The following is a 22458-nucleotide window of genomic DNA, read 5'->3' as shown; positions in this document are numbered from 1 at the left end:
ATTTGAAACGCTAAAAGTCATTAACTAAAATGAAAATAATGAAAAACGATCATTCCCAAAATTCCAAGGTATCATGTAGTGATGATATCCATTTAATATCTCTATGCTAAAAAATCACACAAAGTGAAGTAGTAATTTAGTATTAATACTCGCATTAGCACTAACTTGGTGGTTATCATTCGTATTATATGGGTGAATCAACCATACAACCCATATGTTCGCTCACATAGTTCCACAAGGAACACCTCCAGTTCCGGAAACAATTAGAAATATCGTCCGTCCGGGAACGTTAGCTGTTCGTCTAGCCGCCAATATAATTGCAGGTCACCTTCTCTTAACTCTACTAGGGAATACAGGACCTTCATTAATACTCTCAACACTTTCTATCCTACTTATCGCCCAAATACTTTTGATAACATTAGAATCTGCTGTAGCAATCATTCAATCATATGTCTTTGCTATTTTAGCCATCCTTTGTTCTAGAGAAGTAAACTATGGTAACACATTCAGATCATCCATATCATCTAGTTAATCCAAGACCTTGACGTTTAACTGGTGCTATTGGAGCTATAGCAACTACAATAGGAATAATTAAATGATTTCACCAATATAATTCCCTTTTGTTTTTAGGATTAGCTCTAATTACTTTAACTATAATCCAATGATGACGTGATATTACACGTGAAGGAACCTACCAGGGTCTTCATACCTTACCGGTAAGAAAAGGATTACGATAACAGCAGTATTATGCGAGGGGAAGTGTCAGTGATTTCCTTAAGTGTTACTGATTTATTTATTTATTTATTTATTTATTTATTTATTTATTTATTTATTTATTTATTTATTTATTTATTTATTTATTTATTTATTTATTTATTTATTTATTTATTTAATCCGTTTACCCTCCAGGGTTGGTTTTTCCTCCGTACCCGGTGAGGAATTCCACCTCTACCCTCTCAAGGGCAGTGTCCTGGAGCGAGAGACTTTGGGTCGGGGATCAACTGAGGAGGAGGACCAGTACCTCACGTGCTATGTTGAACAGGGGCCTTGTGGAGGGATGGAAAGATTGGAAGGGATAGACAAGGAAGAGGGAAGGAAGCCTTATCCCGGCATTTGCCTGGAGGAGAAGTAGGAAACCACGGAAAACCACTTTGAAGATGGCTGAGGTGGGAATCGAATCCCTCCCTCTACTCAGTTGACCTTTCGAGGCTGAGTGAACCCCGTTCCATCCCTCGTACCACCTTTCAAATTACGTGGCAGAGCCGGGAATCGAACTCGGGTCACCAGGGGTGGCAGCTAATTACGTGTTAGGCTACTAATTATTGTTGAAAACGTAATTTGTGATTGAGTAAAATACTTCTCAGTTGATTGTAATTCACCCCCATTACTTTTTCCTTGTACTGTTCCCACCACTGAATGTAAAGCACCTCGGCGCACAACGACAAGCCGATATCTTGTATCGCAGGCCAATAGGAGCCAACGTGACCAGGATATCAGAAACACCTGGAGTAATAAACATGGTGATCTTGTGTGGCACAGAGACCAGTTCCTATTGATCAGGAGGTGGGGACAGTAAATGCTATCTAAACATCTCCACGGACATCTTGAAGAACGCCCACTCCACTGCAGAGGTCGCGTAGCAACGGCGCTCAAACAAACCCCGGCGGCCATTGTGCGCGCCACATGATTCTGACAACTCCGAGCAACAACGGTTTGAGCGGCTGTCTTAGAACATCCACGTGTGGAAAATAATTCATTAGCTACCTGTATGGATCAGACGTAGAGTGTATGGCACTGGATCTCGCGAGCGTGGGTTCAAACCCGACAGACTCACGCGTAAACTGACCAACTGTTGAAGGAACGAATGAGGTGGTGGTGGTGGTGATTATTGTTTTAAGAGGAAGTACAACTAGCCAACCATCCTCTATATTAAACACTCAGAGGGAAAACATGGAAGGGGTCCGAAACTTCGAAAAATGAAGATATCGGCCAAAGGAAGATAAGGGCCACGAAGGGCGTGAAAATTAAAGACTCCCTAGCCCTCGCAAACCTAATAGCGTCGGGGTCGGAAAAGAACAAGAGTTGACCAAGAGAGGTCGGATAGGATAGATGAAAGTGAGGAGCCTGGCACAAGTAAGTGGAAGCAATGCCAGGACTCAGCTAAGGGCCCCGTGGTCGCCAACCCACGCTCCAAAGTTCAGAGGCCCTAGGGCCCCTTTTAGTCGCCTCTTACGACATGCAGGGGGTACCGTGGGTGTTATTCTACCGCCCCCACCCACAGGGGGTGAACGAATGAGGGAAACGGCAGTAAAAATAAAAAGGGGGACATTCCACAATTTGGGGGGACAATTACATTTTAATATTGAACACATTTCTTAACAGAAAAAGTAGGGATGCCATACTACGAAAGACGTAAAATTAAGCAAATTCCTCATTTGTGCAGAAAGTTGAAGGCCTAAAGTACCAGGAAAGGGCCCGAATAGCTCTATCAAACTTTTTAAAAAATTCGAAAATCACTTTCGGCGTAAATGCAGTTCCGGAAAAACAGCCTAAAATCGCAGCCAAATTAACTTATTTACATAATTATTTTTTTAATGTGTTCCTTGGTTCAATACCCTCAGGTGTATTTTTTATTTTTTTAGAAAATGTCCACACCGAATGTAGTTATAAGGGCTTAAGTGAAACTCTGCATTGACTCACATTAGCGTTCCTAGTGGTAGAAAAAGGCAAACTACTAATTTAACCGACCGGATAATGATGATTAAGAAAAGAATTGTAATTTTCGGGAGTACATAAAGAACATGTTCTCATACTTTATTATATAAAATTCGTAGCTCATATCCCTGGGATGTTTTCAACATTGAGTTGCTTGCCACAACGGCTATTACTGTGGATTTTTAGCTGTAATTATTCTAAAACGATAAAAAATAACGTTTTCAAAAGGATACTGTTGCTGAAGTAATAATATAGAAAAATACATTTCACTCGCCATTGTTGCATAATTTCTTTTCCAGGCTGTGGGTTGAAGAGCCTTCATCTAAATGAAAACAAATAAAAGTCAACAAATTCTGAAATAATAAAATAAATTTTGAACATGTTATAGTCTAAATTATAACACAAGTTTACAAAAAATGAAATAGAGGAAACATCACATATTTGTGACACTTCTTAGTTTTACCAGTTACATGAAATATTATCTAACGGCACTTGTTGGGCCGATGACCTAGATGTTAGACTAATGTAAACAACAAGCAAACAAGCATTAGCAGTTTTTCTGAATTTCAACCTCTAGTTATAACCACCAAGTATAGAAATACTGAAAACCCTCAACATACAGTAAGTAAAAGATTGCATCGTTTATCTTGATTGAAAGAGTTTTTATCGGCAGCACTTCTTGCACAGGCCAACATTTATTTATCATTCAGTAGGTCAGGAGAGCTACTCTAAAGATGCTATAACCTGTTTCGTTGCACTTTCAAAGATCATATTGTTGTCAATGGTCACGCTAGTTTAGTTGAAGCTAGATGGCAGGACAGTTGCGTATTGTGAAAATTCGTACCGATGACAATAACACGAAAAATCGTTCAGATAGAAAACTAGACAATTGCGGGACATTTACAAAATACCATAAAATGCGGGACGTTTTGTCACCCTACTCACACGGCAGAGTGTTGGCCTTCTAAGTCTAAGTTAGTGGATTCGATCCCGGTTCAGTTCGGTGGTCTTGGGAGCGAACCGGGAACCCTCTCACTTCCTCCGCACACCTTCACCGTTGCAAATCTCCTGGCCTGAGAGACGGCGGCACCGTCTAGGAGGACCGCCGTCCCCTTCACGGATAGAATAAAAACTTGTGTAGTTAGTTACCCAAAGGACGTCGATCGGTGGGTCTCAGCCCACAAGTCGCCACGGGTGGTCCGTGGTCGAGCAGAGGAGGGGTGGCCACGGCTCTATCGTGGCTCTACGCCTCTGTATTCGGAAGACGGAGAGGGGCTGGTCCCCGCCGTCGGCTGTCATTTACCGGGCTGAGTGGCTCAGACGGTTGAGGCGCTGGCCTTCTGACCCCAACTTGGCAGGTTCGATCCTGACTCAGTCCGGTGGTATTTGAAGGTGCTCAAATACGTCATCCCCGTGTCGGTAGATTTACTGACACGTAAAAAAACTCCTGCGAGACAAAATTCCGGCACCTCGGCATCTCCGAAAACCGTAAAAAGGTAGTTAGGGGAACGTTAAGCAAATAACATTATTATTATTATTATTATTATTATTATTATTATTATTATTATTATTATTACGACTGTCCTGAGAATGGTTGCCCGTGGTTTTCCATTCTCCTGCACTAAGGCGAATGCCGGAACAGTTCCTAGTACAGGCCACGGCCGCCAACACTCTCACCTTTTCCGCACATCTCCTTCTCCGACACAAATCTCCTGGCCTGAGAGACGGCGTCACCGTCTAGGAGGCCCACCTCCCGTTTCAGGGCAGGAATGAAAACATTTAGTAGGTACGTAGGTACTCAGAGGAAACTCAAACGTTCTACTTTGTTATTCTCTAAAAAACTTAGCCAAGAGGTATAACCTCCCCCATCTCCTTTATTTTTCATATCCTTGACCACCTTCCTTCTCCACCACATCTCCAAAACCCGCCCGCATATCTTGGCCAAAAAGAGGGTGTTGCCCTTTAGGTGGCCCACCCCACCCCGTTAGGATGGGGAATGAAAACATATTTTTTTAGAGAATCTCGTGGTACCACGTTCCTTTTCCTCTGGGCACAGGTTTCCGTAGAGAACAGGTAAACGTGATATGAGGTACGTTGCACTCATGTATTGTGTACTGGGGTTCTGCACAGCTGTCTAAGATGTTTCCTATAGTCACTTTACCACATTGTGGACCTCTTACAACAAACAACAGACTACTGTCTGCCGTACCACTATCTACTTGATTAGTCGTTACACAAGAGAGACGCTATAATACATTTTTCTTTTCACTGTTTTTCATGTTCTCAAGGAAGTTACGTTTCTCGCAAAAATTGCAATTTGTTCAATACAGAAGAATTGATTTCTGGACATAATTTGTAGGATTGTCAACATTATTTATTTCCTTAGAGATCTAAAAAGATTTTTTTGATAGTGGTTTTACGTCGCACCGACACAGATAGGTCTTATGTCGACGATGGGACAGGAAAGGCCTAGGATTGGGAAGGAAGAGGCCGTGGCCTTATTTATCACGTAATGAAGCTCAAGAAGAACTACGTTGCTTTATTGCTCAAGGTCTAGCAGTCATTCCATTATTTTTATATTATGTGTATTATTGGTGATGTTTTTATGAAAATATGCACAGTAAAAACCATTTATTTCAGAAATACGTGTTCTACATTTTCCTCTTTGCTCAATACTTTATAAAGAAAAAATCCCCCTTCCCCCGGGCAATTTTAGTGAGGGGAAATCTTTGAGATAAAATCGTCGGTGGGGGGAACTCCCCCCCCCCACACACACACACGATTTTGCACCCTGGGGTCAATCAATGGTAAATGGTAAATGGTCTAAGGATGGTGGAAGGTGCAGTAGTTCCGTTGCTCTCTGTTCCAGCTGTGTGCTGCCCCAGAATGGACAGTGTGGGCGGCAAAGCGGAGACACTCTGCAGAGTGTGTGGGGACAAGGCTTCAGGCAAACACTATGGTGTTCCCAGCTGCGATGGCTGCCGAGGATTCTTCAAGCGGAGTATCCGCAGGTGAGCATCGCCACACTTAAATAACGATCACCAGAGAGAGTACTTAATAATAAATAAGGTTTTTACAATACACAATATTAAAATAATTCAACTAAGAAAATTATTAGAAAATAATTTAAGTGTACTTATTTCGCATAAATAGTAGCTGGACGTATCCTTTAAATAATTATTATATACACTTAGATACTTCCCAGACTTTAACCAAGCCATAGAGACTAGGATACCTCCACAAGCTGCTTCTTTAGATGTATTTTCCCTGTTAGTTGTTTAAAAGGGCATAATATCTAGGTCATTCGCCCATTTCTTTTCCCATATTCCTCTTATAATATTACACTGTTTTGCTGCTCTTTCTAATGTATTCTATTCTCTGTTTAACTCTTTCTGCAGTAGTGATTTAATTTTTGCATCACCTTTTCCTTTTCATTTGAGGCATAGTGATGCATCACCCGCATCACCCTGCTTAATGGTTTGGCATTACCTTTGCAGTGATACGACGCGTGAATCACGTATTCACAGTAATTCTCAAGTTCACTAACAGATGCCATTAGCGTCCTTGTTCCTGAATGTGCGCTTAGGGGCAAATAACTGAGGTCTGAATGCTGCCACGTTGTGTTATCGACAGCAAACACGTACAGGAATGTACCTTCAGTAAACTCCACGGTGCAACAGCCCTGACGGGCCAAGCGACCACTGGTCAGCCCGAAGATTATGAGGTGACGTGTGGTCAGCACGACGAATCCTCTCGGCTGTTATTCTTGGTTTTCTGGACCGGGCCCGCTATCTTACCGTCAGATAGCTCCTCAACTGTAATCACGCAGGCTGAGTGGACCTCGAACCAGCCCTCAGATCCTGACCTAGCCTGGAATCGAACCCGGGGCCTGAGAATAACAGGTACCATACAGCCGACTACCTTTGTATATAAAAAAAGATAAATCCTGTAAATGCACTTGGAACAAAAATGATAGCAAATAAAATTAGTGTAAAAATAACAACAATAACAAATAAAGTATAGAAAACATTTAAAAGTATAGGGCCCGGTTTCATCAACACATGTTAGTACTTAACAAGGTGTTAAATCATTTTAACATACGATTTAAGAAAATTTGCGTTTCATCAACAAATGTTAACATTAACAAATGTTAAACTGCGTATTAAAGTTAACATCAGCCATTTCCAATGTTAAATGGCTAACATTAGCATTTAGCAACCTGTTCCAAAATGGCTGCTGTGAATCTCGCTTTCGAGGCGGAATTGCTCTATTTAGATCTTTTACAAAACAGTCCTGATCGAAGAAGAGTTCAGCGACGTAATGACTTTGAAAATTTGACGGATCCGAAATTTCTTCATAGATACAGGTTATCGAAAACAGTCGTTGCTAAGGTTGTTGACGAAATTCAAGTGAGGTTAGAATATCCTACGAAGAGAAACTTACCTCTTTCTCCAATGTTGCAGGTACTGATAATATTACGAGTTTTTGCTACTGGTTATTTTCACATAATGGCCGGAGACAATGCTGGAATTTCTAAAGCCACTGTTAATAGAGTTGTTTGTCGTGTGTCTGCAGCCATAGCATCCATGAGAAGGAGGTATATAACGTTCCCTTCAGTAGAAGAGCGTCAGTAAATTATCCGCGACTTCTATGAAATAAGCCGTTTTCCTGGTGTTTGTTCTACGTGCAATAGATTGCACACATGTAAGAATCCAACCACCTGGAGGCAATTGGGCCGAAATATATCGTAATCGAAAGGGATATTTCTCTGTCAATGTTAATGTTCAGGTGATTAGTGAGCCTAACCTCCAAATCAGGGATATACTTGCTAGGTGGTCTGGTTCTGCACACGACAATACAATATTTAATAACTCCCATATCGGAGCACAGTTTGAAGTGGGACAATTAACGAAGTGATTTTGTTAGGTGACAGCGGATAGCCGCTAAAAAAAAGTATCTGTTTACCCCATTGAAAACCTTGCGGACTTTTCCCCCGCCTCGTCCTTTTCTTTTATCGTCAAGCCATCTGTGCGCTTGCACTCAATAACTTATATATATATATTTACTAACTAATTCAATTAACAACTCTTCTTCGAAGGAGGAAAAATTAGAACTACGATTCCGTTTCACTTCACGCGCCATATTTTACAGCTGTGCTCAAGGAAAAGCGCATCGGAGCGCGCTGTAAAACAGCATGTTCGTACCACTGCCTCCTTGATTCGCACCAGTTCGCAATATTGGGAGAGTTAACAGTCGATTAGTTAACATTTCACAAGAAAAGTTTGATGAAACGCAAGAAACCTAACAAGATGTTAAATTTCTAACTCCGTATTAACTAACTACTTGTTAGTATATATTTAACATGTGTTGATGAAACCGGGCCTAAATGTGACTTCGTCTATGAAATTTATTTAAATGATCTGGTGATGAACCAACACAAGCACTGTCCACCATCTGGACAGATGTTCCATCCTTGCACCACGGAGGACAAAGTTGTGTTGGCTGTTAACCAGCTTGAAGTTCAAATGTAAGACATAAGATCACAGAGGCGTGATAATACACCCTGTTTACACTGAAATGTGGGGACAAAGACGGCCGGGCACACGGCAATCACTTAGGGTTACGGATAGTGGAAGTCTTGACCTCCCACTCCTCCAAGGGCGTTCGTGGCCTGTACGGAGATGACTTTGCTATGATTTTAGTTGTCCATGAATTCTCAGTTTTACACCAGGCAAATGCTGACGCTGAACATTAAGATTACGTTCGCTTCCTTCCTTTCTTCTCCCAGCGTCGTGTAAACCCAAACCGAGTTGTCGCCACATACACAAAATGACTGACTAGCTTTAAAACACAGATTGATATGAACAGCTCACGAGTGTCATCTGTTCACAGGAACCTCGACTACGTGTGCAAGGAGAATGGTCGCTGTGTTGTGGATGTTACGCGCAGGAACCAGTGCCAAGCCTGCAGGTTTAACAAATGTCTGCAGGTCAACATGAAGAGAGACGGTAAGTCCTCGTTATCTTCTTTACCAAATTTTCAAATGCTATTAACACTCTCGATTATTATTATTATTATTATTATTATTATTATTATTATTATTATTATTATTATTATTATTATTATTATTATTATTATTATTATTATTATTATTATTATTATTATTATTGTTACGGACTTTTCCGTGGTAGGTAGAGGTGAAAGAAGGTGCGGGTGTGAATGGGTTTCAAGCTACGAAATTATAGTGCAATGTAAAATTAATTTAAACGTTAACAAGGTTATATTTTCTTTTCGAAAACAAAGAAATAACAAGCATGGCAGGTACAAAGTAGCAATTCAAAAGGGGTTAGTTACAATATTTACAGAATTTGGGCTTCGCGCCCTGACTTCACAATGCTTGGGCAATCAGCTCAGTTTTACCTCAAACACAAGTTTTAACAGAGGGGGAGAAAACCCCATTCATACCTAGGAGCCCTTGCTCCAAATTACACTGAAAAACCTCCATGAGGCATACAACCCAGAATTTTCAAAAGAGCCACTCGCTCTCAAAATTTAAGCCTCTCCCAGGCCACACCAAACTCCACCTTCAAGTTGTCCTCAACGGACATAACCCCAGGGGTAAAATACCCAATCTACTGAGGTCTATTAAAAGAAAAGCAGGTTAATTAAATGACCTCTAAAATAACAATTTGAGAGGAGGCGAACTTGCACTCCTAATACACTTTGATTAAGACCTACTTGGCACTAGGCCGTTAATACAAGGGCTAATCCCATGCTAAAGAGGTGACTTAAGAAAAGAACAATTTGTTTTACATTAACGAAAAATAGGTCGAGAAAATAAGTTCACCTCAAGACAATGTGAGTGGGAGCTCGAGAGGGTTAGCACTCTCTATCCCAATATGTCGTTTTACAAGAGAATAGATGAAAAGAGAAGTTACATTTTAGGAAAAGGTTACATGGTTGAACGCTTAGAACCCGCCCCGAAAGTTAAACTGCTGAGCTAGCAAGGAAAGAAGTTATTAATCGGCCATTACCTTGTGTTGAACGGCTGGAGAAGAAAGAGGCGCTTCCCGCCCCCTGCTATGTACTTAACACACTGAAAGATGGAACAGAAGTGGCCTAGAGACCCAAAAATCAGCAGTTTAAATACTCTCGCGGAAGTTTCTAGGCGTTAGGGGAAAGAAAACACCCTCCCACAAACTCTTTATTGGATAGGACCCCGCAACAGATTAAAGTTGGGGGAAGATACATCTGATTGGATAGAAATTAATTTAAGAAATTCGGGATTGGTTAGGTTCAACACAAGGGGAAGAAAGGGGTAAATATTGCCAACTTAAACAATGATAGAAAGAAATTTAACAAAGAACAAACTCTTGAAATTAAATTTTCTCCAAAAAAATAGTTCTTTGACTCCGCACTAGGTTGCACTATTGTAGATCTTCAGTAGTGTCCTCTAGAAGAGAAAGTTCACACTTCTTACTTCAAGCGAAACAAAAACACATCAAAAATGACACAGTTCAAAAACTCAAAATTTTCCACGTGGTGACATCTTCTGAGAAGGTAGAAAATTAATACTGTCAATAAAGTTCAGACTTCCTCCAGCAGAGGAGTTTCAACAGGCGCACATTTTAAATGAGCGGAGTGGAGGTGTACCGCCCGGTACAGACCTCCCCCCCCCCCCCCAAAAGTTCCTCCAGGGATGACACATGAAATCAGTTTGAAACAAGGTCCAAGTTATGCTGTGGGTACGAAGATTGATTGCCAAAAAATTTATAAGATTTTCTTAATTTGGGGTTAATCTGGTTTCAAAATTTGTTGTTGCAGATGAAGTAAAGTCTTTATATTTGTAGAAGTTGAATTTCTGAAGATAACTTTTTATACTTGAAAGTGAAGAAAAAAAAATTTCAAGGTCCACCAAATATTGCAGTTGAATTCCCAAGTGTAGTCATTACTTATAGTATCTGTTCATGTAGTAGATGGAGATGAAGTGGGATGGCCAGACCGGCCGTTGCTGCTTGCGTCCAAAGAAGGTCGCTCGGACCCCTCAAGTACCCTGAGATACCGCTCGCCCGCACTATGAGGGGAGCAGAGGTGTTGAAGCACGCCGCGCCCGCGGTGAACATATACAGGCTGCGGGCAAGTAGCAGGTTGTGCGCCGCACATCAGCCTTGGCCGGGAGGAGAGCTCCGGCTCGCCGTGCACATGTCGTCCTCGCTGGGGCCGAGGGGGCCCGTCCTCTGCTCCAGTAGCTGCACGGCGCCGCGCGGCTGCGGGGGCACTGAAACATTAAAGCTTGGCGGCAGAATTGTGTTGGACTATCATCTTCTTTGAGGGTACAGGCTTGTGGAGAGGTTGAGGGGCCAGCGGCGTGCAAATATCCATGGCCTGAGTTAAGCCACTGTGTGTGTTGGAGCAGGAGACGGGAGCGTGGTAATGGCCGTGGCAAGGACAGGATGGCAGTTTAACAATCGGGGAGGTTTACAAGAAATGCTTACATATAAAATACAATAGAAGGAGCAGAATGCCTTAAGAGTGGAACACAAAAAAAAAATATATAACCTTCATATTCCTATCAAATTATATGAAGCAAGTTGACACCAAATTTACACCGGTTTCACCTGGGACAAGTGAACCCTAAATATCCTCTCGGTGGCTGGATTGCTTACTAACAATGTAACCGGTGTGAGGAAATCGAGAATTATACAAGGCCCATGAAATCTGGGGGCAAGCTTGCCCGCGGGAACAAAATTTTTGACCATCACCTGGTCACCTACCTTCAAAGGGGTGGGTCTCCGTCCACGATCATACCTTTCCCTAACCTTTTCATGAGACACTTTAAGATTGGCTTTAGCCTTCTTCCAAAGATCTTTAATGTTATCCGGATCTATTGTCTCGGGTAGAATGTCATTCAGAGACCAGAGGTTAGAGAGCGACGAGTTGGGAACAAACTTGAACATCAAAGAAGCTGGAGTAAACTTGTGAGATTCATGAACCGCCGAATTCAAAGCAAAAGCTATCCAATGCAGGGACGTGTCCCACCTGGAATGATCTTCATGATGATAGGCAATAAGTGCTGACCTGAGATTACGGTTAACCCTTTCAGCCAGAGATGGTTGAGGGTAATAAGCAGAAGTAGTTACATGAGAGATTGATAAGTCAAAACAGAATTTACGAAATAAATTAGATGTAAAAGCCTTAGCATTATCAGATACAATATATTGACACGGACCAAAAGAAGCAAAAATAGAATTTAAGCAGGTAATGGTAGACTGAGCGGTAGCCAGCTTAGTCGGAAATAACCAAGAAAATCTGGTAAAACCATCTACGCACACAAAGATGAACTTGTTAGCATTACCCTTTGACTGGGGGAAGGGTCCTACATAATCGATATACAGACGTTCCATGGGGCGCGACGCTTGATGCGAAGACAAAAGGCCTACCTTGGTGGACATGGTGGGTTTACTGAGCAAACAAGATTTACAAGCTTTTACAAGTTCCCGGATTTCACCGTCCATACCTTTCCAGATGAACATTTCACGAATCTTTTCACGAGTTTTAAAGATACCCAGATGCCCTCCTAGTGGGGTCTCATGATAATACTTGAAGATCATAGGTACCAGAACAGCTGGAAGGACAACTTTCATCATCTTGTCATGCCTCGAAGGGCAACATAAAACACCATTCCTCAGAACATAAGGGACAACATGTTCCCCAGAAGAAAGGGTTTCCATTATCGGAGCCAGCGTCGGATCTTCACGTTGGTATTTCTCAATATCCCTAAAAAGCATGGGAGCATCTGTTAGGATGGCATTAACCTCAGATAGCATGGACTCGGGAGGTGATGAACTGTCGACCTGTTCATGGTTCTCAACGTCTTCTGAAAACATACGGCTGAGTCCATCAGCAACAACATTTTCGGTACCTCTGATATGTCTAACATCAAACTGGAAGGCGGAAATACGAATAGCCCAGCGGGCTATACGACCAGTACGACGCGGCCTACCTAAGACCCAGCTTAATGCTTGATTATCTGTCTCCAGGTCGAATTTGACGTGTTCCAGATAGAGACGGAACTTTTCTAAGGCGAATAAGACTGCCAAACCTTCGAGCTCATAGATGGAATACTTGGCTTCTTGAGCCGACAAGGTCCTAGAGGCATAGGCGATAGGTCGCCTCCCTAGTTCAGTCTCTTGAAGAAGGACTGCAGCTACTGCTGACGACGACGCGTCGGTTTGGACGATGAATTTCTTCGAGAAATCAGGCATAGCAAGTACAGGGGCATTACAAAGTGCTAATTTAAGATCTTCAAAAGCGGCTTGTTGAGAAGGTCCCCACTCGAATTTGATACCTTTCCTACGAAGGAGGTTTAAGGGCGCCGCTCTATTAGCAAAGTTAGGAATGAACTTTCTGAAGAAATTCACCATACCAATAAACCTGGCGATGCCTTTAATGTCCTTGGGAGGTTTAAAATCACGGATGGCCTGTGTTCTAGAATGATCGACTGCTACACCATCAGGTGACACAATATGCCCTAGGAAAGACATAGAGGGCTTAGCAAAGGCAACCTTGGACAACTTAACAGTTAACCCAGCCTTACGAAGGCGATCGAGAACTTCTCGCAAATGATCTAGATGTTCTTCAAAAGTCTCTGAAAATACGACGACATCATCTAAGTAGTGATATAAGTACTCGAATTTGATGTCGGAGAAGACCCTATCTAGTAGCCTAGTGAGCACAGCTGCTCCCGTAGGGAGCCCGAAAGGCACGCGGTTGTATTCATATAAATTCCAGTCCGTGGCAAACGCTGTAAGGTGTTTAGACTCTTCGGCAAGGGGAATTTGATTATAGGCCTGATTCAAGTCCAAGATAGTGAAGAACTTGGCCTGACGAAACCATGAAAAGCAAGAATGAAGGTCAGGAAGGGGCACAGATTGCAACACCACCTTCCGATTGAGAGCCCTGTAATCAATGACAGGCCTGGAGCCTCCTTGGGGTTTCGGGACTAGAAAAATAGGCGATGAATACGCCGACTTAGAGGGTCTAATAATACCATCCTTCAACATCTGATCGATAATTTCTTTCAGAGCCTTCATTTTAGGTGGAGATAGCCTATAGGGTGGAAAACGGACAGGAATCGAATCCGTGACCTCAATTTTGTATTCAATAAGGTCAGTAACACCAAGAGTATCAGAGAACACCTCTGGAAATGACTGACATAATTTACGAATACTATCAGCCTGCTCCTCAGGTAGATGTCTAAGGTCTAACAACATCTCGTCCTGGGTAGGCGAAATAGAAGAACATGACACAGAATTACACTTTAATAGTGGTATTTTACAACTAGAAGCAAATTTGAATGTGCACGACCTAGACTGGAGATCGAGCACAAGACCAGTGTGAGAAATAAAGTCCGCTCCCAGTATGATGGGGCAAGACAGGTGCTTAGCCACAAACAATTTAATTTTCCAAGTAAACTTAAAAATACGAATTTTGACCAGTACAGAACCTAGAATTTCTAATGGAGATGAATTAGCCGAAACATATTGAATAGAAGATGAGACGTAGTCAGGTAGTTTACAAACAGCTTTCAATTTAGAATACCATTCAGCCGAAATAATCGAACAAACACTGCCTGAATCTAAGAGAGCTGTTATAGGCTCGTTATTTAACTCAATCTTAAGAAAAGGAACAGGTGCGTGGGTATCCGCCGCAATCCTAAGGCACTCTTTGGGGCATTCAAAAGATGTATTCGAAGACTTATCGTTCCCTGAATTCTCGACCTTTTTGCCAGGGGCTGAGCCTTGGGAAGCAGAATTAGTTGACTCAGCCGCAGCCACTAGTCACTTTTGATTGTTGTTGGAAGTTACACCAGAAGTTGAGCAGGAGGGGGTGTTATTCGAATTGGGACAATTCTTTGCGATATGTGAGAAAGCCCCACATTTAAAACAGCCTTGTGATGAACCAGCTCCATTATTTGCCCTACTAGTTTTGATCAGAGGACACTTATTGCGCAGATGGTCAGGCGACCCGCAAGCATAACATTTACGGGGGGTGACTGATCGGCGAGGTGGAGGCCGAGTATTACTAATGGAAGGCGGGGGTTCTTTCGCGACACGCAAAGAATCGGCGTATCTAACTCCTTCCGCTGAGACGGCCAATGCTTCAAGTTCCAAGAAAGTTTGCGGGCACGCCGCGAAACACAAATATGACCTATAGGGAGGTGAAATTCCCTCTACAATAGCCTGTACAATCTGATCTTCAGGAAAATGAAGGGCAAACACCCTAGTATAAAACTTAATGTCCTGTATGAAATCAGCCAAGTTTTCATCCAAGCGCTGTACACGATAATAGTACTTCTGAATAAGGGAGGACCTGGCCCTAGCAGGGATGAAGTTAGCTAGCAAATGGGCATGGAAATCCTCAATAGATGATTGCTCGGCAATGGCTCTTACGATTTTATCAGAGAGAATACCAATAGCATACGGATAGATAATTTGCAGGATTTGACATGGAGAAAGAGAAAAAACAAGTGCATGATCCTGAAATTCCACTAGAAATCTTAAAAATGAAATTACGTCACTGGTGGTATTAACAGAAAACTTAGAGATACCTCTGAGCAACATTGCCAATGGATGAGGCAAGCTGCTAAACCCGGGTGACATAGTAGGTAAAGGTTTCAATGGTAAGGAAGTTAATTCAGAACGGATGTTACTCAATGATGCACGACGTTCGGACTCGTTGTCCAATGGGGCAGAGATAGTTTGAGCAGCGACGGTTATTCTATTAACTTCTCCCTTGGGAGGCGCTTCCTCACTACCTGCATTTACTATGGTGGGTTGATCAGATTTGGGAGGAACTTCCCCAGTTAACAATTGAGTGACCTTACTAGATAATTCGGAAATATTTTCCAGGAGCGTACTAGCTTCCTTCCTCTGAACATCATTCAGTTTTAGAGACAACAGATCGTTAACCCTATTCGAAAAATGATATAGCCTGCCTTGCACACGCTTAATTTGATTAGGAGACGGATCATTTTCATCAAAAAAACTAACTACAGAAGCTAGCCCAGTAATATTCTCCGTGATCGTGGAAAGAGAGTCGGCAATTTCTTTCTCTCCCAAATTGGGGATAGAAATGGGCAAATCAAGGGACTCTCTAAGCTTGTTAGTGTCTATTGCAACCGTGCCTCCAGATTGCACATTTCTGATAGTTAATTCATAGATCAACTCCTCCTTGCGCAAATAGTTAAGAAGGAGAACATCGCGAGGGCCGGGCATGATGACAGACCAATTTTGAAAAACTCAAAAAATTCCAGCAACAGGGAAAATAGTTAGAGTTCGGAACAAACAATATTTAGCCGTCAAAAAGGGGCTAAATTGAGACCCATTCAACCACGCTCTGCTACCACTTGTTACGGACTTTTCCGTGGTAGGTAGAGGTGAAAGAAGGTGCGGGTGTGAATGGGTTTCAAGCTACGAAATTATAGTGCAATGTAAAATTAATTTAAACGTTAACAAGGTTATATTTTCTTTTCGAAAACAAAGAAATAACAAGCATGGCAGGTACAAAGTAGCAATTCAAAAGGGGTTAGTTACAATATTTACAGAATTTGGGCTTCGCGCCCTGACTTCACAATGCTTGGGCAATCAGCTCAGTTTTACCTCAAACACAAGTTTTAACAGAGGGGGAGAAAACCCCATTCATACCTAGGAGCCCTTGCTCCAAATTACACTGAAAAACCTCCATGAGGCATACAACCCAGAATTTTCAAAAGAGCCACTCGCTTTCAAAATTTAAGCCTCTCCCAGGCCACACCAAACTCCACCTTCAAGTTGTCCTCAACGGACATAACCCCAGGGGTAAAATACCCAATCTACTGAGGTCTATTAAAAGAAAAGCAGGTTAATTAAATGACCTCTAAAATAACAATTTGAGAGGAGGCGAACTTGCACTCCTAATACACTTTGATTAAGACCTACTTGGCACTAGGCCGTTAATACAAGGGCTAATCCCATGCTAAAGAGGTGACTTAAGAAAAGAACAATTTGTTTTACATTAACGAAAAATAGGTCGAGAAAATAAGTTCACCTCAAGACAATGTGAGTGGGAGCTCGAGAGGGTTAGCACTCTCTATCCCAATATGTCGTTTTACAAGAGAATAGATGAAAAGAGAAGTTACATTTTAGGAAAAGGTTACATGGTTGAACGCTTAGAACCCGCCCCGAAAGTTAAACTGCTGAGCTAGCAAGGAAAGAAGTTATTAATCGGCCATTACCTTGTGTTGAACGGCTGGAGAAGAAAGAGGCGCTTCCCGCCCCCTGCTATGTACTTAACACACTGAAAGATGGAACAGAAGTGGCCTAGAGACCCAAAAATCAGCAGTTTAAATACTCTCGCGGAAGTTTCTAGGCGTTAGGGGAAAGAAAACACCCTCCCACAAACTCTTTATTGGATAGGACCCCGCAACAGATTAAAGTTGGGGGAAGATACATCTGATTGGATAGAAATTAATTTAAGAAATTCGGGATTGGTTAGGTTCAACACAAGGGGAAGAAAGGGGTAAATATTGCCAACTTAAACAATGATAGAAAGAAATTTAACAAAGAACAAACTCTTGAAATTAAATTTTCTCCAAATAATAGTTCTTTGACTCCGCACTAGGTTGCACTATTGTAGATCTTCAGTAGTATCCTCTAGAAGAGAAAGTTCACACTTCTTACTTCAAGCGAAACAAAAACACATCAAAAATGACACAGTTCAAAAACTCAAAATTTTCCACGTGGTGACATCTTCTGAGAAGGTAGAAAATTAATACTGTCAATAAAGTTCAGACTTCCTCCAGCAGAGGAGTTTCAACAGGCGCACATTTTAAATGAGCGGAGTGGAGGTGTACCGCCCGGTACAATTATTATTTCGTTTTGGACTACTACGGACCACGTTAATTCGAATTGATGTTAATCTGTTTCTGGGATTTAATCCTCGTCCAGTATTCCTCCATCCTTCCACTCTGCAACCTCCTCTCCTTTACTGCCCATGGCGCTTGGATACGGGATCTAGCTTTTCCTTGAAACAGCTTGGTGACCTTGATCCTCGAGTTGTAAGCATCCCTGTTGCTGATTACCATTCTTTGTATTCCCATTTCTTCTAGGTCCTGATACCAGCGCACCGCAGTTTTCCTGATTTCAAAAAGTCTTATTATCTGATTGGTCAGTCTTGGCGGGTTCATTCTGTATGTATATATATATATATATTGCTAGTTGCTTTACGTCGCACCGACACACATAGGTCTTATGGCGACAATGGGACGGAAAAGGGCTAGGAGAGGGAAGGAAGCGACCGTGGCGTTAATTAAGGTACAGCACCAGCATTTGCCTGGTGTAAAAATGGGAAACCACGGAAAACCATTTTCAGGACTGCCGACAGTGGGGTTCTCTGTATGTATATCCGAAGAACATGGCTCTCCTCTTCCGGTTGGTAACTGAGATCTTTTCCATCTTGCGATATAATTCTTCGTTTCCTTTCCTGTTCTATTATTATTATTATTATTATTATTATTATTATTATTATTATTATTATTTAATCTGTTTACCGCCCAGGGATGATTTTTCTCTCGGAGTCAGTGAGGGATCCCACCTCTACCGCCTCAAGGGCAGTGTCCTTGGGCGTCGTGAGACATTTGGTCTGGGATACAACTGGGGAGTAAGACCGGTACCTCGCCCAGGGGGCCCTTACCTGCTATTAACACGTCTATGCCACATTTTTTCTTTTACATTAAGTCTTTAATTTTCTACAAACCAAGCAAGGGGCTATAGCGGTTTGGATCACATGGCTGTTAGATTTTAATTCGGGAGATGGTGGGTTCGAACTGCAGGCGACCCTAAGATGGTTTTCCGTAGTTTCCCATTTTCATGTCAGACAAATGTTGGGGCTGTACTTTAACTAAGGGCATGGTCGCTTCCTTCCCGGTTCTAGCCCTGTGCTATCTCATCGTTACCATGCGACCAGTCCAGTCCGTGTGGGTGCGACGTAAAAAAAATAATATTTAAAAATGTCATTTTCTACCGATTATCGCTTTAGTTTTGAAGAATTAACGAGCCCCGTGGTGTTAAGGTACAGTATCGAGAGTACTTCTTACCTTTGTATTCTCATCCAGTTCGGTGATTTTAATTCTGGACTAGGGGCTGCAACAGGATTCTTTCAGTCTCTTGAGATCAACTAAGGAGCTATCTGCTACGAGAAGTAGCGGACCCGGTCATAAAATCCAACAATACTTCGGAAAAGTTCGTTACGCCAATGATGTACACTTCATTATCTGTAAGCCATCAGGTTGCCTTGGCAGGTCATGGTCTTTAATGCGATGTATACACCACGGAGGTTTGGCGTATGTGTGCGTTTTTTTTCTGGGCACATAGCTGATTCTGGCGTCGTATCCACTTTCTTGTGCCAGCCTTCTAACTTTCTGCTTATCCATCCGACCTCTCTTGGTCAACTCTTGCTCTCTTCCGATCTGACGGTAAGGTTTGTAAGGCCTGGAGTTGTATGGAAGACATGATTAAAGCAAGAAATGAACAAAAAGTGTCAGTGAAGTGGTACACTGGATTTCGTGATTTCAGCCGGACACTGGCAATAATAATAATAATAATAATAATAATAATAATAATAATAATAATAATAATAATAATAATAATAATAATAATAATAATGCATGTTCAGTCCTCGGCCCGAAGGCTGGTTGGATCCTCAACAGCTCCGCCATGAGCTGTCATAGATGGCCTAGGCATCACTGAAGATACGTACTAGGGAAATGAGGAGTGAGGTAGTTTCCCTTTGCTTTCCTCACCGAGCCACAAGTTGCTACTACATATCAGTCTGCCAAGCTCACGGAAATGTATGCACCAACCGACCCTACGAGCGATATTTTCACACCATTCATAGCAGGAACTGGCTGCATGAGAAAATGGTATTACTAGCATCGCTCATACCTCAGTCAATTTCATATTGTCGAAGCCAAGGGTAAGACAGAGACAGATCAATGAAAGTAACAAAATTGCTCTAGCCTATACCATAAGACACTATAAACACTACGCCCCGCCAGCAAAGGAATAATAATATTAATAATAATAATAATAATAATAATAATAATAATAATAATAATAATAATAATAATAATAATAATAATAAATCAGTACAGTTATTAACTAATTAATTAATTTCGTGTGGCTATTTCTAGCCGAGTGCAGCCCTTGTAAGGCAGACCCTCCGATGAGGGTGGACGGCATCTGCCATATGTAGGTAACTGCGTGTTATTGTGGTGGAGGATAGTGTTATGCGTGGTGTGTGAGTTGCAGGGATGTGGGGGACAGCACAATCACCCAGCCCCCGGGCCATTGGAATTAACCAATGAAGGTTAAAATCCCCGATCCGGCCGGGAATCGAACCCGGGAGCCACTGAACCGAAGGCCAGTACTCTGACCATTCAGCCAACAGTCGGACATCAGTACAGTTAAAACGAGGATATGAGCTCCTCCTCATTAAAGTGTTAATGTCCGTTGGCTTCTAAATAACAGATTCCGTGACCGAGGTGGACCCATTCTCTGGCCTCCATACTCTCCAGACCTAATCCACTACATTTTTATCTGTGGGGGCATTGGAAAGCTCTTGTGTTTCAAAACCCTGTACAAGATGCAGGGAGTCCTCGTGCCCATATTTTGGAAGGCTGCGAAACTCCATACATCAGCGTATTCGGGATTCAATACGACAGCGGCTTGATACATGTAGACCTAAAGGAGAGCATTTTGAGCATTTCATGTAAGAAAGAGTTTCATGTGGAGAGTTGTAGAAAATGAGTTCTAAAATGGAAGCAAAGTGTTTCCGAACCCATGTCCGTTCTTCTACGTGCCAGGAAGGTGTCCTGAAATTTTGGCTATACCTTACTGCTACACCCTGTCAGGGCTGTGGTTCAGGGTACACGCGAGTATACTCCATATTCCCTATGATTACCTCCATTCATTAGAGTATGCCTTCTGATTTCCTCCGTAGACATCTTGTTTTCATCGTACTAATAACCTATATATGATTCATTCATTACATTCCTGACCTGGTCAATGACTGGAAACCAGGTTGTAGGTTTTCATTTATTAGTTCAAACCATTAATTTACTGTGTTACTTGTTGACAATATTTAAAAAGTAGTGAACAGTGTAATTGGGGAAACTTGTAATGTTCACAACAATGCTCAAATAAATATATAATTAAATTTAACAGTATGTATAAAAATAGTCGGTTTTTCATTCCGTACCCAGAAGGGGTGCGGCACGCCACCTAGAGGGTTACGCCCTCTCTCTGGCCAAGAGATGTGGGCAGGTTGAAAAGGAAGTGAAGGATTGAGAAAATGGGTAAAAGATGTAAAGTAAGAAGGAAATGGGGTTGGGTTTTTCGGCCTATGGGGGAATTGCTTTATTACATCAATTGGTTTACACTATTAAGTAATGCCCTCTTTCAAGCCAGGAGATGCGTTACGGTGATTTGTGATGGGACATTGGTTAGGTGGGTGTGGCCATGGCCTGTAATAGGAACTGTCCCGGCTTAGTGAAGGAGAGTGGAAAACCACGGAAAACCATTCTCAGGAAGCCGACTTTGGGAACCAGCTCCTTCACCTCCAGAATATAGAACTGCAAGGCTAGCCAAAACAAGCAGCTGTTAAGCCGAAGCGAACTCAATTTCAATCCACTGTCCTTGGAACGCAAGTGCACTCCAAGTGGTGAGATATCGAACTCGGAACTCAGCCACTTCACTCGAATGCTCTTAATCTTGACAGATCTCCAATGCTGCTGCTGTCATTTGTTACAGTGGCGCCATCTCACTAAGTGACACTCCCTCAGTTCCATCATTAATAGAGCTAAACAAACACTCGGCCGTCAACACCACAAGCTCAGTTTCCCACAAAGCCTGACATCTACCGGCTCTCCCTACCACTTACACGGCTCTTCTCGCTTCATTACTCCAACATGGCTGGCGAGCTCTTTTTTACATTTTATAAACCCCACGTTGACGTCAAAGGGGAAATGTTGCTGACTGCTACAATGGCGCACCAAACAGCTTCGTGTTCTTGCTTTCATCCTGGTCTTTCTACCTTCTCATCACATGCTCCACTTTTTTAAAGAAATATCACTGTAATATTTGTCCCAAATAGAACATAATAATTGCTTTTACGCAAATAAAGTCTCATTCGTCGTGTGTCCTAACTCATTCATTAAATGATATATTTATTGGTCCAGGGATTATGCTATTTTGCTGTTTGAACTGCCCGCGCTAGTCATATGGACAAAGATAATGAGAATTCACAGACATAGCACTCCCATTCGTCGGTGTAAGCCCTGGACCTCAAGAAATAAACAAAATACTGCACGGGCAGCGGGATACAACGTAAGGGAGTCCTGTCGACAGCTCGTAAGTACGTATACATATGTCTCTAGTAACGACGGTACCGAGCTCGATAGCTGCAGTCGCAGTCAGTATCCAGTATTCGGGAGATAATAGGTTCGAACCCCACTGTCGGCAGACCTGAAGATGATTTTCCGTGGTTTCCCATTTTCACACCGGGAAAATGCTGGGGCTGTACCTTAATTAAGGCCACGGCCGCTTCCTTCCCACTCCCAGCCCTTCCCTGCCCCATCGTCGCCATAAGACCTGTCTGTGTCGGTGCGACGTAAAGCAACTAGCACAAAAAAAAAAAGTAACGACG

General features: G+C 42.3%; 1 protein-coding gene across 1 annotated transcript in view; it reads left to right on the top strand.

Annotated features, from left to right (window-relative positions):
- The first annotated feature begins 5601 nt into the window (after positions 1–5601).
- The window catches only part of LOC136875959 (photoreceptor-specific nuclear receptor-like), a 63306-nt gene continuing 46449 nt past the window's right edge, over positions 5602–22458 (top strand). The window contains exons 1-2 of the mRNA XM_068228281.1: positions 5602–5726; positions 8608–8723. Of these exons, the coding sequence (XP_068084382.1) occupies positions 5602–5726; positions 8608–8723 (241 nt within the window). The remainder of the gene's footprint in view (positions 5727–8607; positions 8724–22458) is intronic.

The sequence above is a fragment of the Anabrus simplex genome, chromosome 6 (assembly GCF_040414725.1).
Source record: "Anabrus simplex isolate iqAnaSimp1 chromosome 6, ASM4041472v1, whole genome shotgun sequence".
Taxonomy (NCBI): Eukaryota; Metazoa; Arthropoda; class Insecta; order Orthoptera; family Tettigoniidae; genus Anabrus; species Anabrus simplex.
The sequence above is the reverse complement of the archived record's forward strand: the minus strand, read 5'-3'. Positions and strand labels throughout refer to the sequence as shown.